Below are 17712 nucleotides of genomic sequence, written 5' to 3' on the forward strand. Positions count from 1 at the left end.
GACTCAGTGGTTTTATTCTCAGCTGCAATATCACTTAAACATTTCCAAATATTAATGTCATATTTTTGGGTAGCATACAATATATAAAACATCATCATATCTTCTTACCTCTTTTCAGTCTTAAAATAGCCCTATAAGCTGAGCTTTATTAATTATTAATGTTTCCCTCCCCAACCCCCCGCTCTCCTGGGGATCAAACCCAGGGCCTTGTGCATGATAAGCAAACACTTCACCACTGAGCTACATCCCAAATCTTTGCTTTGCTTTATTTCTCAAATAACTATGGTGAGTCTCAGAATAAGTCACGAAAGATTGGTGTTCACACATGTGAAATGGTAGAGTGGGTCAGCTTTCTGTCTTCTGTCTTCTGGTCCAGAACTGATCTGCTGATTCTGTATTTCCTCTCAGATTGTGGGCACTCTTCAGAATTTTGCTGGTATGATTTATCTTTTTTTTAAGCTAGCACATTGGGAAGTCATTATGAAGGGAATTAAAATTTTAATTTGACAAGCCAGTTCTTCTTGCGTTATTCATATTAACTTCTTTGTGAATCTAAACGTTAGCAACCAGTGAAGTATCTCTTATATATAAGTAACAAATCATGAAGTAGCTGCAAAAATGGGTTCTATTATTGTGCATCCACTTCCTGTTAAGTAGAAATTAAGTTCCAAATGGAACCTACATGTTGCTGAGCATGGTGGTACACACCTGTAATCTGAGTGGCTCAGGAGACTGAGACAGGAGGATAGTGAGTTCAAAGCCCGCCTCAGCAATGGCAAGGCGCAAAGCAACTCAGTGAGACCCTGTCTCTAAATAAAATACAAAATAGAGCTGGGGATGTGGCTCAGTGGTTGAGTGCCCCAGAGTTCAATTCCTGGTACCCCCCAACAAAAAGATCTTATGTCTTTTTAGCCAGCACCTCATAGTACACATTCACTTTCATCATGGAGACTTTTTGTGTCATTGGAGTTTAGTCACTTTTTTTTTTAAGTTGTATATGGACACAATATCATTATTTATTTTTATGTGGTACTGAGGATCAAACCCAGTGTCTCACATGTGCGACACAAGCACTCTACCACTGAGTCACAACCTCAGCCCTCCAGTCACTTCTTGAGTTAGTATGGAGCCCCCTGAACTCAGCACCCTGGAGTGGAAGGTCTAGACAAGTGGCTTTGGTAATTTTCATGTGACTTCTGTTGTGCCTGTCTATGAGCATTGCTATAGTTTGGATCTGGAATGTCTCCTAAAAGCTGTGTATGGAAGACTTGGTTCCTAGGTTAGCACTGTTGAGAGGTAGGAGAATCTTTAGGAGGAGGAGCATAGTGGAAATTAGGTTATTGGGAGCAGTATCTTTAAGGTAATATTGAGATCCAGCCCTTTCCTCTCTCTTTGCTTATTACTACCATGAGGTTAGCAGCTTTGCTACACTACACCCTCTCTGCATGATATTCTGCCTCACTACAGGCCCCAAACAATAGGACTAACTGACTATGGACCAAAAACTTAGAAACCATGGGCCAAAATAAATCTTTCATCTTTTTAAATTGTTTACCTCAAATATTTTGTCACAGTGACAGAAAGTTGACTAACAGGCATCTCATGTATGTGTTCATTTATATGTGTTCTGCATCTCTGTTAGATTTTTTCCATTGCTTCATGGCTTTAGCTGCCTTTTCCATTGGGCCTCATTATGCTTCCTAGAAGCTGTGGTTGATTCAACAAACCAGCCTGGCCACAATTGTTCCCACAGGATTAGAGAGATTCACAGTATCTTGGTCCTACTGGGGGTGGGGGTGGGGGTGGGGGAACTGTGTTTACCCTCAGCTGTGCTGAATTCAAGATTATCTGTGTTGGGAGGGGTGCAGAGCTCCTGAGCCTCTACACTGCAGATGAGGCCCAGCAAGAGAAAGTACTTCTCACCCTACCTGGGCATGCTCCCTATAAGAGGTCAGACCTCCTTGTTGCCCAATGATGCAATTCCCACTATGACCCCCTTGCCTGCCAGAAAATTATGTTTTTGCCAAACAGAGCTTTGGAACCCTCTAGTTGATGATCACTCCACGTCTCTCTAAAGTCAGATTTTATACTTCCTTAAGAAGCAACACCCCGCGAAAAGGTTATTGGGTTTGCAATCCCTGCTTAGGGAAGCCTCACCCATAATCTTTGTACACACAAATTATATTTCCTTAATTTTTAAATTTTCTTTGGTGTTTGACCTAAAACTTATTTAGTGATACATGCTCTTCAAAACTTTCACTTCCTCAGAGAAATAGCATCATCAACATGTTTGTTTTCCTGGCTGTGGAATTTACAGCTGTTTTCTGGTTCTGATGATAAGCCTCATGTGTGCTGGGATCGGATCCCAGGGGTGAGGTCAGCCTTCCTGGCAGGCTTCCAGAGAATTCTGCTTCCATTGAGGGAATACTCAGGCTTCCCGGGAGCTCTGGTTTCTCTTTAACTTATCATCTTTCAGTTTTATCTTCATGGCTCTCACTTCAGGTAACTCCAGCAGTGAAGATCCCTGCCAGCCTCATCTGGCCTGGCCTGAAGTGACCCCCTCAGACTCTTTCATGTTGTACCACTCCCCCTCCCTCCAGACTTCCTCTGTGAGATGAATCCCACCTGATTCAGAGCCAAGGTGGCAGATCTGTAGACATCCCAGGAAAGGACTTGGCCAAGATCACTGTAAAAAGGATTGTTCCTGGCTGGGCACATGGGCAGGCAGCTACTCATTATCTCCTGAACACTTGGGCCAGTGACTTTTGAAGCCCCAGAGAAGGAAACTCCTAAAGAGAGTTTGCTACCATTGGTCTTTCAGTTACCAGACCAGCATAGACCCCATGCACAACATTGCTAGAGTCCATCCGCCCTGTGGCTGCACTAAAAGCCACATAACACCAGATGTATTTGAATTTCTTTCAAGTCATTCAAGCCCAAACTCTTCACCAAAACAGACCTGACTCTCAAATAAGGTGGAGCTAATTTTTCTAATGATAGGTCTGAGGGTCCCAGACCTATCTATAAAAACAGGCAGGCAAATGATATTTCTACCTAAGTTGAAAAGGAAGCCATGAAAATAATTAGACATCTTTGGTTTATTCCTCTCATGCTCCAGAACTATGGAAAGTATGTATGAGAGAGAATTATCCCATGATTCCTAGCAGTTGCATCTTAATCTGGGCTACTTGGTATACCTTACCCTATTAGGACCTATGGCCATTGAACTGCCCATCTTCTTGCTTTCTCTTTCCCTTTAGCTAGTTGTTCTGAACAACTTGGACAAATCTGACACCCCACCCCAATCCACCCACATTTTGGCCATGGTATAAGCAACTTAAGCTCAGCATCTGTGCGTCATCCTTTCCCCCATGGAATTATATGACCCTCCTGCTCCCTTTTCAACTTTTTCCTTGAAGCTTGCTGAGTTGAGAAAAGATTATACCTTGTGGCCCAGTTAACTTTGTCCTAAAAGGTGAAAGGGAAAATGTGACAAAATTATCCTGAGGACTTAAGGGGAATGCATGGTGAAGTCAGAATGATAAAGCCAGGTCTGACCTCTCTGAGTCTCAACTGGAACAACTCAAGGGCGCTCTATGGCTAGAATGTGATATTGGGGCTGGAAGCTCTGATCACTCACCTGACATGATCACCATTCACTGAACAATCCTGGCATGACGGTAGTCTGCAAATTCCTTTCTTTAAAAGGGCACTTATTTTATTTTTTGTTTGTAGATGGACATAATACCTTTATTTATTTATTTTTCATTTTTATGTGGTGCTGAGGATTGAACCCAGTGCCCCACACATGCTGCGCGAATGCTCTACCACTGAGCCACAACCGCAGCCCCAAAGGGCATTTTTATTCTCCATGAAACTGGGTTCAAAAATCAACTTTGATTCTGATGTGGGGCTTACTGTATTTAGAGAAAATATCTGAAATACTGTTCATCGGGTCCATTGGAGACCCTATTTAGATCATATCAAATGATATTTTTCCCAACACTTTTTTTAACTTCTTTTCCCTTTTTGGCTTTAAAGACAAAAACCAAACATACCAAGCACCAAGCTTGCAGTTGTTAGGTCCAAGGGTGGTACAGAGTATAGGGGATGTTCCCTTACCTGGCCCCACTCCCTCTGCATTCCCCATCATTCAGCACTTGCAAGTCTGTTGCATTGAGATGTCTTGTTAATCCCTGTGGGTTATAAATTCCTGAAGTCACAGACAGTATCTGAACCAGATAGAATTCACTATGGCAGTGAGTCCCAAAGCAGAGAAGTTGTGTGCCTTGAACAAAGTGGGAGTATTTGTGTCAACTCCTGCAAGGCAGGTGCAGGGAATACACTACTCTATGGAGGCCTCATGCCCCAAGCCCCAGGCCCCTTCCTGTCACCACCACACTGTTCCTCAGGGGTTGCTTTCTTGGTTCAAGGTGGCAGCAAGGGCTCAAGTGTTTGTTTGTTAGCTGACCAGCATTCAGTGTGCTCTGCCTCTGAGCATCTAAGCTCTTAAAAGAAAAAAAGAAAAACAAGAACAACAACAACCAAAAACAAAAAACCCATCAATCCCCTCTAGTCTCAAAGAGTAAAAACCTTGATCAGGGATGAGTCCATTATAGATTTGCTTGTGTTCCCATAGCAGCCCTTGACCAGCAGACAGAAGGAGACAGAAGGGTGCCAATTCCAGGAGATAGGTGGCCTCCTTTCCTAGAAGAGATTCAGATGTTCTCCATATTCTAATGGGTCAGAGCCCCAAACCACTGGACTTCTCACTTCCGGCTTTGCTATTGACATATTGCCTTAGGGAGTAGCCTCAAATGCAATTCTCTTGCAAACTGAATGGAAGCTGTGAATACAGAATCCAGTCCCAGGGCTACAGATGTGGCTCCCTGCATGAGGCCCTAGGTTTGATCTTCAGCACCACAAAAAGAATCCAGCCCAAATCAGGAATGGGGTAGAGCAATCCTGTAATCCCCGGGACCCTCTCTCTCTCTCTCTCTCTCTCTCTCACACACACACACACACACACACAAAATACACACAGTTACACAGTTCATGGTTAACAACAACTCCAAACAGTGGGAAATGCTGAATGCATACAGCAGCCTGTGTGACTCTGTTTACCCAGTTTTCCTTAAACTTTTTGGCCACAGAATATTTTTCCTGAGCTCTCCCTTTGGAAACTGTTCTGGATGGATCTGGACCTGCACCTCCAAAGGCACCATGGACACAAATGGAGTGAACAGAGGCACCAATTGCTCTCTTTCTCAGCTCCCCTTGTTTCAGGGTCCTTAACTACTCTGGTTTGTTATTTCCTTAATTATAAGAGGCCGCTTGAGCCAGCTGCTCCTCTGGGTATTTGTTTCTTTGACATCACCCTGAACGCCATACCACTGGCCCTGGGCCCTAGCTTTGTCATCTTTTCCTCCCCAGTCTTCTCTGTGATCTTGTCCCTGGGAGGATGCTGTCCCTAAGGAATCCACCTCTCTCCTGCTCTCCTTGGCCCACTGTTAGTCACATGCCCTGACCTGCCATTCTCCTTCTGCATCTCTCTCGTCCTTGGTGTTGTCAGGTTCCCTGGGTGACAGGAGGCTGTTTACCTATTCCTCAGGACACTGTTTCTCCCTTAGGTGCTATGGCAACCTGAATGGCTTGCTTGTGGGTGAGGTAACCTTTGTTTTCCAAATCATAGTCCATTTTACTGAAATCTTGTAGCAGTTCATAATAATTTTTGAAAGATTGTATTTTTTTTAACAATAGGATTTTTAAAATTATCACCAGCTTTACTTTTTTTTTTTTTTTTTTTCTAAAATGTGGTTTACTTGCTTCTCACTTAATAACTTCTCAAAGGGCAGAGGGAAAACAATTCCAAGTATGGGCTGCACCAAGAAAATGTTCCAAGGGAATTACGTACTACCTGGGACTGACATTCCAGGTTGTCATACAGGATTTGCCTTCATCATCAGCTGACACCTATGGAGCTGGTAGAATTAGGATGGAAGGGGTGGTTTCTACTAGATGAGGGGAGAGTGTGCTTCTTTTTCACCTGCTTCCTCCTGAAGGTGCTATCACTGCTGGTGGGCCCTGGGCATTCAGGGTCATCATAGTGAAGACTAGGTACCTATATTTACTGAATCATGTATCGTGTTTGGTTTTATAAGTTTCCCAAAGTAGAGATCTGCTTTACCATAGAGACTGGAAAAGGTAAATTTGGAGATCAGCAACCAGCTCAGCTTCGCTAGAAATCTGAGCAGCATCTCAGTGAAAGACTTTGAGGTTTGTTGTTTTGTGTTGTTTGCATTTTGCCCAGAGGTCTGCTATGGTTCAGATATGGATGTGGTTTGTCCTCCAAGGGTTTGTGTGCTGGAAGTTTGGTCCCCAATATAATGGTGTTGAGAGGTAGTGGATCTTTAAGATATAGGTCATATGAGAGATGATTAAATCACAGGCGCTACCCTATGATAGGGTTAACGCAGGTTTCAAAGGAGTGGATTAGTTTCCTTGAGAGTGGGTTGCTGCCTTTTGCACATGTCTTACTTCCTCTCTTGCCATATGACCTTTCCTTCTGCATTTAGCTATTTTTCTTTCCTCTTGTCTGCCATGTTATGATGCAGTCAGAAGGCCCTCACCTTGGACTTTCAGCTTGCAAAGATATGAGTTAAGTAAACCTCTTTATAAAGTATTCAGCCTCAGGTATTTTGTTATAACTGTACAAAACTCAATAAGACAGAGATCCTTCTTAAGTAATGCAGCACTTTTCTTGAAAGTTGAGAAGTATTGCCAGGGTGAGAGCAAAGGACCTGAAAGGTGAGTCCACAGTACTCATGTAATGAATGGTACTGTTTGTTTGTGTCCTATATGGGGCCTACATTCAATGTAGTGTGGATACCTGCTCCTTTCCTATGTTCTTCTGTGAGGCCAACCCATGGCCTAGTCATCTATAGACCCCTTACTTTCTGGGTCACATCTTCCCTCCACTTAGCCTCTTGGGTGAGCTGTTGAACCCACCATCTAAAATTTGTTAGTGGCTGTTCATTTCCTACAAAACAAACCAGCCAAGTGGCACTTAGTAACTGAAAATACCGATTTATGATGATTCATTAATTCTTATACTTCTGTAGGCCTCCTCAGGCCCAGCCAGATGGTACTCGCTTAGGGTCTTTTATATGGCTGCACTGAGATGGTAGTTGAGGCTATGGTCATATAAAGATGTGATGGGCCAGATGTTCATGATGACTCACACATATGGCTGGTCTTTTAAGTCTGCTGTCAGTTCTTCTGAAGCTGCCAAAGGCAGCACCTACATGTGACCTCTTCACATAGCTTGAGTTCTCCCAGCCTAGGGATTGGGTACCAGGAGGAGATTCCCAAGAAACTCAGGTGAAGTTTTAGGACCACTTCTACCACATTCTGTTGGCCAAGCAAGTCACTGATGCCTGCTCAGATTCAAGGGGAAGGCATTAAACTCTACCTTTAGATGCAACTGGAAGGTGACATTGCAGAGAACTTTTGGAATGGAAGATTTGACTGAGGCCATCTTTGGAAAATTTAGTCTGCTTCCCTTCACCTTGGACAACTTCAGGTGACAGTTTAAGCATCTAAGCAAGCCAGGCACAGGTCCTTGGGGGACCAAAGGGAAAAAAAAAATCAAATATGTCTTCAATGAAAATGAAAATATTTTTGTTGAGTCCTAATTGGGGAAAAATGTAGAGGCTTAAAATTTAGATTTCATACTTTTTGGGGTAGAAAAATGACATGGAGAAATTTGGCTTCTTTGAAAAATACATGAAATGTACCAAGTGTTCTTCTTTACTTGTGCTTCATGTGTTTAGAGAAACCATTATGCCCGTACATATATGGTCTCATTTCATATTGTCATTGCCCTTGTACAGACAAGGAAACTGAGGGTCAGAGAAGCCCCTGTGTTTTCCAGTTATTGGCAGAGCCAGGACTTAACACTGCTCCATTTTGTGCAGAGCTTTGTTTGTGCAACTGACAGGACATCCCCCCGCCCCCCCCACCACTGCTCTTGTTTCTAGAAATTCTAAAACAGGGCTTTCATACCTCTGCTTCTACTTATTGTGTTTCTTCTCTTGGAAACTCTGTTCCTCTACATGTACTGAGTTAGCCTGCTTTTCTGTTATTATAACAAAGTATCCAAGGTTAGGTAACTTTGAAAGAAAAGAGTTTTTTCAGTTTATAGTTTTGGAGGCTAAAAGTTCAAATAGCATGTCCCTCATGGTAGATGTGCAAGAGGGAGCAATCATGTGATGAGACAGGAAGCCAGAGGAGATTGTGACTAGCCAGCTCTCTTGCAAGAACTAACTCAGGGTCCCACAAGAACTACCTTAATCTTTTCCCAGAGTAGTACCTCATCAGGACCAAATTACCTCCCACTAGGTCCTACCTCATAAAGATCCTGCCACCTCACACTTCAGCATACTGGTAATACACGAGCTCTGGGTGGCAAGCCACATCCAAATCAGCACATACCTTCTTCAACTCCCAGCTCATGGTCACCTTCAGGGCTTAGCCCACCAAGCCTGGTAGGTCTCCCAGTGACGGAGTCTTCTCTGTCCCACAGCACCACACTCTTCCCACATGAATGTTTTACGATTGTCTCTCCCACTAGGCTGTAAGCCCTCAGGGTCTTTTCCCTTGCTGTAAATGTGAATTATGATTAAATGTGAACTCATCCTTGAGAACTCATATGTCACCTCCACTCTTCCCTGAGACTTGCACTTCTACTATTCTGGCAGGATTCAATCCCTCCACTCTTTCAAAGCAGCACTTCAAGAAAAATAGATCACCAGTAAATCAGCACTAAAATTGTGCCAGGAATTTGATATATAAACTCCAAAGTGTAATATATGTGTATATATATATGTGTGTGTGTGTGTGTGTGTGTGTGTGTGCACGCGTGCGCGTATGTTAGTATATGTATATATTTTGTGTTTATTGTAAAGGCATGAGAGAGAGAGAGAGATGGAGCTCATATGGTGTCAGATTTAATCCAGATCTACTACCAGCATTAATGTAGGTAATTCATAATAATAATAGCTACCATAAATAGTTGCTAACTGTCATACAGTGTGGGCAGAACATCTTTAAAATCAAAGATAAAAAACAATATGCTGTCTTAGTCACATTTTTTTGAACCTGCACACACCTTCTCAGGTGGGAGGTTGTTCTTATGAAGAGACTAGATAGAACCAGAAATGATAATATAAGACTCTAGATTGGTCACCAGTCATGAAGCAGAGATTGTTATGTTACTCAGATTGTACCTTTTGCATTCTGAATGCAATATCTTTTATTTTGTTTTGTTTTGATTTCTTTTATAGTACTGTGGTGGAACCCAGGTCCTCATGCATGCTAAGCAAGGGCTGTAACATTGAGGTACACCCCTAGCCGCTTCCACATCCTTTCTGACAGTGTGTGTTCATCTTATGGACATGAATAGAAGTTTTCACAAATAAATAAATTAGAAAGTTAAGACCTGCCTGGGTTAAACAACATTCCATAGGTTTATTTTTAATGCACTGTGAATTCCTGAGAACTACAAAAGCACAAAAGCTTCACAGATGAATGTATCATTCTTGTGCCCTGACTTGGAGAATTCTTGTCTTTCTAATTTTGAGTATAAATTGTGTATCACTTATCTGAAGTTCTTGGGACAAATTGTTTTAGTTTATTTTTGGAATATTTGCATAGGTATAAACAGATAGTTTAGGATGGGACTCAAGTATAAACACAGAATCATTTGTTTCATATTCATCTTATTCTCATAACAAAAAGGTTTTTTACATAACATTCTTGGTAATTATGTGCATTAAACAAAGTTTCACACTGTGGAATTTTGCACTTGTGGCATTATATGAGCACTTTAAAATTTTGGGGTTTTAGATCTATCTGATCTTCATATTAGGGATATTAATTTTAATTTCATGGCACCTCAAAGCATCTTAAAGCTATGGTTATAATTAATTCAAACACTTAATTTTTACTGAGAAGAACACCCAAACTCATTCAACCACAAATGCCCTCTGTTGGATTCTTCTCACAAAGCTCTTTCTTAGAAAGATATTTGTCACTTACCTGTGAGGTGACTTGTGTATCAAACAGAATGCACACAAGGCCAACACAGCAATTGCACTTGGTGAATGGGGATTGGAGGCAAGTATACTTGGGTTCAGATTATTTTTTTCAATTATGCAGCTTATTTGCTGAATGATTTAGGGCAATTTAAAAACACACAATGATGTATATCTCATAGAGTTACAGTTACTAATGTGTGAAGAGCTTTGCATAAAATGCTGGTTACACTTCCTTGAGTGACTAGTCAAACAGGAAATATAAGTAGGTTTGGACAAAGAAATTAAATGACAAATAGTTCTTTATGAAGTTTTATTCCCATTTTCCTCTTTTTAATAATTTTGCGATTATTTCTTGAGTCAGGATTGTTTTATATGAAATTCTTTGAAACACGGATGTGTCATTTATTTTGTATGTATTTGACCAACAATAGTTTGTTTATTGTTTATAATCAATGTTTATTATATTTAATTGAAAGTTTTTATGTTATGTTTGACTACCTGTATATAATGCAACAAAATATTTTACCAATTATTAATTTATAGAGAATGTTGTTAGTACATTAAAAAATGACAAACAATTGAATCTCATTATTTGTGGGAATTATGTTCTCTAAATTCACGGCCAATACTGAATTGTTGTTCCTGGGGGAGGAGGGTGGAGAGTTAGATTCCTGTGACTCTGCTCAGAACATTTTTGTCAACCTGTTGTGTAACAGCTTTAAAATTTTTTTTTCTGTTTAAAAATACTTTATTTAATGTATATTGTTGATTTGCTAACATTGAACTCATGGTTATAATCACTACAATTCACACTTACATGAAGCTTATCTAAAGTACATGTTTTATCCATAACGCACACCGCAGCCTTGTGCTCAGGAGTGATAGTTCCACAGCACTACTGCACCATACTTGGAAGTTATTTTAAACAGTGAAATCACACACAGGCATGCACAAGTTCAAAAAAAGGTAGCTACTATAATGGATATATTTGTTTACAGCCTGAGAGCTGAATTAGGGGGGTAGAGCAAACCTCATTTGTCTTCAGTTAGGTACAGGCACATTAGAACTCAACTTTTTTTTTTTTTTTTTTTGGTACTGGGGATTGAACCCAGGGGCACCTAACCATTGAGCAACATTCAAGCCCTTTTTTATATTTTATTTAGAGTCAGGGTCTCACTAAGTTGCTGAGGCTGGCTTTGAACTTGTGATCCTCCTGCCTCAGACTCTCGAGCCACTGGGATTACAGGCATGCACCACTGTGCACGGCTCAGATATTTTTTTAACATGTGCATGTCCATGAATAAAAAGTGCTTTGAGTCGTTACTTGGTGATTACAGACGAATTTTAGTAAATGGGCAAAGTCACAAGTGATGAAGTTATGTCGTAATGCTCATCAAAATTAAATGTCATAGTATATCGAGAATTTATATTCACCACTGTGGAAGCTGCATTTCTCATCCATTGAGCAACTCTAACTGTATTAACATTAATTAATGATGTGGTCCTCTGTATTGGTGTTAATTACTCACTAGCCTAATGTGTTGGTAGAAGGAAAGGAGGCTGAAGGGATGAGCATACCTGAGTGGGCCAATGTGGGGGGTCTTATTTCTTTGTATGTGTTCACTTTTACTTGATCTGAGCTCAGTCTCAAGGAGGAATCATGCTATTTCAATTTCAAAGCACTTGCCAAAAATAAATAAAAACATACATAAATAAGTTTTTTTTTTTTTTTTAAGTTGTTGTTGGGGTTGCAGGGTTTGGTGTAAAGATGCTGTTCCCCCAATGTGGTATGAATCAGGATAGAAAGTGAGCTCCAGGGAGCCCATGGATTGAGAGCCAGTTGCCCAGAGAAGAAAGGATCAGAGGAACAATTAATCCATAGCTCAACCTGAATAGCCCTCAGAAAGCAAATTACTGTGATTAGAGAAGAATTTCTTCCAGGTTGCTGTCTTCAGTCTTCACTAGCTGCCTGAGGAGATTCTGCTGTGGAAATGCCCAGCATGTGTTACTAAGTGCACACAACCCCCCCCCCCCCGTGGCTCCCAGTGGGCCTGGTTGCCTGTACTGTGGCTCTGATTAGTGGCCCTGAGGTCCCAAGGTGAAGGTGGCCTGCAGTGAGAAGTTGTGAGGTACAGCTCACCCTGGGTGGATCAGAGAGAAAACAGCGGAAGGGGATGATGTGCGTGAGGGTTGAAGCCAGGAGTCAGATTTAGCAATAATTTTAGACATTGTTAATGTAGTTCAGCCCTGTTGTGAGATTTTCTTTTTTTTTTCTGTTTTCTTTTTTGGTCCTGTTAGAACCATATTTTTGTTTCCTGGTAGTCATGAAAAGTGATATTTTGGTGGTGATATTATATTGCTTTGAGATTGAAACAATAGCAGTACATCAATGGAAGTAATTCCATTTGTTCCAGATTAATAATAGCTAATGATTATTGAATACTTCCTATGGTCAGGCAGTTTTATAAATACTTCATGCATGTTATCTCATTTAATCAGCTTCCCCCTTGTTATAATTTGGATCTTGAATGTCTTCTAGAGGCCCGTGTGTTAAAGGATTGATGCTGGAGCCTGTAAGAGGTGGGACCTAGTGGGAAGTGTTTAAGTTGTGAAGAGCATGCTCTTGAAGGAGACAGTGGAACTCTGGGCCCCCTCCTTGCTGTCTTTCCTTCCTGGCCATAAGGGGAACAGTTTTGCTCTGCTGTATGCTGCCAGTATTATGCACTGCCTCATGGCGTATGTATCATGGACAGGAACCCCACCAGCTGTAAACCATAATAAACCTTTTCTCTTTATAAATTGATTACCTCAGGAATTTTGTTATAATACCTGTACTTTGGCTCTGCTTGTGGCCCTGAAGTCCCAAGGCTCCTCCAACAAGTTAGGTACTCTCACCCACTTGACTAAGTCATAAGTAATCCCATGATTAACAGAATTAGGTGAATTCTGCACTCCCAGCCACATCCCATTGAATTATAATGCAGCACATTTGGTTTATTGGGTCAGGTTTTCAGATTATAGATTCAGAGTTCAAAAGCAGCATACCAGCATTGTATGTAGACTCTGGGGCAACTCCTCAGGCATTCAGGGACTGAGGAGGTAGAACGATGAGCCTGGATTCTTTGTTCTCAAGGAGCTCTCGGTCTTGGGAGAGTGGAAATGGTAAGAAACAGGTAGAAGACAGCCCATTCCACACAGGGATATAAAGTGAGGACTCCAGGCTATAGGAGAATTTGGAAGATGGCATTGGAATTGGCAGGGGAGTCAGAGAGAAATGGGGAAAGATGTCTAAAGTGTGATAGGTCTAGAATGCTTTCCAGAATCATATTGATCCTCTACAGTCAGGGTTAGCCAGGACTTGAGCAACAGCCATGGATGGAGCTTGCCTGCCAGTGTCATTGCCTCCATTCCATCAGGTGCTGCCACTGTGGGGATCTGCAAGTGTGACTAAGGGTCAGATGTCGAGTGAGGACGTGAGCTCCACAAATTTCACTGCAAACTTCAGCACTCAGTTACCCTGTGCGTGGGTGCATGCTCCTGGACTGGTGCACATGGCCTCCCAGCACCTGCCCAACACTGCCATTAGTGTTAACCTTGCATAGACATTATCACCTTCCCATTTAAAGGGCTAAAATTCAGCACAGAACATTTGGCAGTGAAACCATTCTTCTTCTTTTTTTTTTTCTCCCCTTTGATCTTTTGTTTTGTCTTTCAAAGTGCCATGATTCAAAGGATGTCTTCCTTGTGTCTGAAACAGAAGAGTCATGTGGGATGAGGGTATGAGGCCTGAATAGGAACAGCCTCTGGGAGCATGTGTGTCTGTTGGATGGCTATCCTGGGCAGTGCCTTTCTATCCTGCACCCCCTTGAATGTGCTCGTGAGGCATGATACCATCTTTGTGAGGAGGGGGAGACAGAAGCACCTCTTCACTGGATTCCTTGAAGCAATAGCTGAACATGCTTTGCGGTCAGCTCATTTCCCTCTTCTCTCTGTTCCATCTCTGCCACCCTCTACCACCCAATAGAGAGAGCAGTTTTTCACTTCCCAAAGAAATTGGGAAATGGTTGTAATAAAGTCATACCATAGATCCCAAGACTCTTGAAGGTAGTGAATTTATGGGCAATTGATGCTAGTGTTCCAGTGTGATTCTTCAGCTTCTCTGTTATCCTGACTGCGGGGGTTGGGGGGGATTAATGACCTGTCATGCAAAGATTATGACAGAAAAGTAATCTTTGATGATGTGGCCTCCTGCTGCTAAAGTAAATGAGTAATATTTTAAAGTATCCACTTTTTTTAAACATCAAAATACTGTCCTTTATTTGATTTTTTTTCCCTTTTGTCTTCATGTGAAGAGAAGAAAGCCAGCTAAAAATAACTGATAATTTTTTACATAGCAATTTTCCAGCAGGTGCCAAGAGATGTACAGATTCTGTGATGGGTAGATCAGCTCTTCATTGGGCACTAAGGGAAGAAGTGAGGGTGTCAGCAATGATGCAAGAAGGACCTTTTGATTGTATTTCACTTACTTTCAGGAGGACACTATTTACTTCCCATGATCTTACCTCCTTACTGCCCATGCCTTACTGTGTTTTGTCAGGTTCTGTTATATTATATGCGAGAAGGATTTCTGTTTTTTTACTCTGTGTGGCATTTAGGATTCTTTCTTCAAGAAATAAAAAAAAAAAATGAAAAACAAAAAACAAACCCATATCACACTGGCTTTAGTGATAAAGTGAATTTATTGGCTTATGTTGCTGAAAAATCCAAAAGCATATAGCTTCAGTTAGGTTTGATGCAGCTACTCCATAGTGACCACAGACATGGTTTTTTTCTTCTACAGGTATGGCCCCCGCAGTGGTTCCCCTACCACCTCCCCATACCAAGAATGGCTCTCCTTATAATCCCCAAATGGCTGGCAGAAGCTTTTAGGGTTATATCTATAAGTCCAGTGTCCACATGCACATGGGAGAGTCTCAGAAAATCTTTTGTCTTCCAGTCTGTGAAAGGTCCTACTTAGGTTATGTGCTTATCTTTGGATCAGAAGAACATAGTACACTGATGGCTTAGTCTGGGTCACATGATCCATGTCTATAGTTGCATGTGTGCGCCCTTGTGTGTGTTGAGTGGTGGGGGTGTCAGCTACACCACAACCACATAGATCCAGAAATAGATATTGTTGGGAAGGGAAGAGAGTTGAGAGATCATTCGGAGAAATAACTAACAAAACTTTTTTTGTGAATAAAATGATATACTCTTTTTTTTTTTTTCTTTTAATTCAAGGTGTTTCAAGTGATTAATATTGGTACTACAAATACATCTCCAAAGTCAGGACCTTCTGTTTTCTACCAGTTCCCTCATCTCAGTTGCCTTTTATCCTAGCTCTGAGACTAGACATACAGGAAAAGTGTTTCTTGGAAATGAGGTTGGATCAGAGAGCAATTTCGTACTGTACCAGGTCTGATATGGGATGGGAAGGAGGAGAATATGGAGGTATCAACATTATTACCTATTCAATAAAATATACTGTAAGAAAATAAATTTTTCCTTGTACCATTCATTATACATAAAAACAAGTGTAATAAAATCACAATATGAAATTATTTTAATTTTTCATCATTTGAGCATTCCATGTCACATTTCTGTTCCCTCCCAATGCCATATCTGTGCTGAAATCTCATTTTTTAGTAAACCATCAAAACATTCTATCTTCTCTTTTCAGTGGACAGTTTGCAGTGGTGAAGAAATGCCGTGAGAAAAGCACTGGTCTGCAGTATGCTGCCAAGTTCATTAAGAAAAGGAGGACCAAGTCTAGCCGGCGTGGCGTGAGCCGCGAGGACATTGAGCGGGAGGTCAGCATCCTGAAGGAGATCCAGCACCCCAACGTTATCACCCTGCATGAGGTCTATGAGAACAAGACAGATGTCATTCTGATCCTGGAACTGTGAGTTCTGTCCATGTTGGGTGGGAGAGAGGGTGTGGCTGGGGGAGCTCCAGCTTCTTTCCAGCTGGACAAGGCAGTGGGGCGCCCTGGAGCTGCATGGGAAATGGATTCTGCTGCACTGTGTTAGAGAACAAGTGAGCTGCCTGGCTTGAGACTTGGCTACACATATCTGGAAGAACTTCTAAGGAGCAGCTTTCATTAATGAGGATCCACTGGATTTGCAAGAGGGTCACCCATTCTTAGGCTTTTCCATTTATCTGACTGTTCCTCTACATTTGTCATGAGCATTTTCCATTATATTTCAAGCATAGATCCTTTTTCCTCTGTTCCTGTCTTCCCCGTTTCTCTCCCCTTCCTGTGTTCTCTTTCCTCCCCCCTTCCTGTATGTTGTACATACAAACACACAACCCATTTTTAACTGTTGGAACTGTCAACACTAATTATACGAATGGGTGAAACTGAACCAGAATCACTCGCATTTGATTATAGGATTTGTTTTTAAGCTATGTTGCTGATTTTCTTAGGCAAGTTCTGCCCATTGGATGTTATTACAGGCAACTTACGGTAGCTCATTGTTCTGTGGTGTTTCTAGTCTCCATCTCTGTCCCTCTCTGTCTTCCTGTCTAAGTTGCTGTGTGGGGGGCCCCATTGTTTGTCACTGAGTCCAGGAGCACCTCTTGGTAGGAGAGAAGCAGCCAACCAAGGGCATCAGCTGGATCTCTCTGTAGGCTCTCGAGATTGAGGCACAACATGAGTTCTCTGAGGGAAGAGGAATGCATGGAGCAAAGGAAGATTTTGTGATAAACCCACCCTGAGTGGTTCTTAGCCATGGAGGGAAGTTTCCATCCATGTCCTAGGAGACACTTGAGCTTATATTTGCCTGTCTGCCAGCCCAGCGGCTTCCATTCTTTTTGCATCTCTGATTTTTTTTCTCCCTCTCTTCCCTTTCCCTCCCTTTTCTACCCCTTCCCTCCTCTATCCACCTGCTTTTTCTTCCTTCCTTCTTTCTCCCCCCTTTCTTTCTCTTCCCCTTTCTCCTCCCTCTCCTGGGCTCAAATGACCCTCTTGCCTCAGCCTCCCGAGTATCTGGGATTATAGGCATGGCCACTCAGCCTGGATAATTTTCACTGAGGCTTTGTTTTTGGATGGGGGTACTAGGGATTGAACATAGGGGTGCTTTACCCCTGAGCTTCATCCCAGTCCTTTTGATTTTGAAACAGGGTCTTGCTGAATTGTTGAGGGTCTTGCTAAATGGCTGAGGCTGACCTCCTGGATCACTGGGGTTATATGTGTGTGTCAGCCTAATTCTCACTGATTTTTTAAAGCCAGGGAAGGAAGTGAAAGGTTTACATGGTGGTTAGCTCACCCCCTGGCGCCATACTGCAGGTACTGGTGGTCCCCACAGCTTTTTGTCTCATCTCTGGATTTTGGGCACAGCCCCAAATGGGTTTCAGCCACAGATTTCTTACCTATAGAAGCGGTTAATAACATCTACCTGAAAAGTTATTTTGGGAGGTGAACGAGATAAGAATTTTCAAATATTAACCACATTGCTGATTCATAGATGTGTTTTATGCCTGTTTCTTTTCTTCCTTCCTTTAGACCAGAAGTTCTCAACCTTGTCACTACTAACATTTTGGGTTGGATTATTCTTGTGCATTGTACAGCATTTAG

At 41.9% G+C, this 17712-nt stretch overlaps 1 protein-coding gene across 1 annotated transcript in view; it reads left to right on the forward strand.

The window, feature by feature from the left end:
* LOC107154852 (death-associated protein kinase 1) overlaps positions 1 to 17712 on the forward strand; it is a 169468-nt gene that overhangs the window by 75014 nt on the left and 76742 nt on the right. The window contains 1 exon segment of the mRNA XM_015500592.2: positions 15817 to 16038. Coding sequence (XP_015356078.1) covers positions 15817 to 16038 — 222 coding nt within the window.

The sequence above is a fragment of the Marmota marmota genome, unplaced genomic scaffold, assembly GCF_001458135.2.
Source record: "Marmota marmota marmota unplaced genomic scaffold, marMar, whole genome shotgun sequence".
Lineage (NCBI taxonomy): Eukaryota > Metazoa > Chordata > Mammalia > Rodentia > Sciuridae > Marmota > Marmota marmota.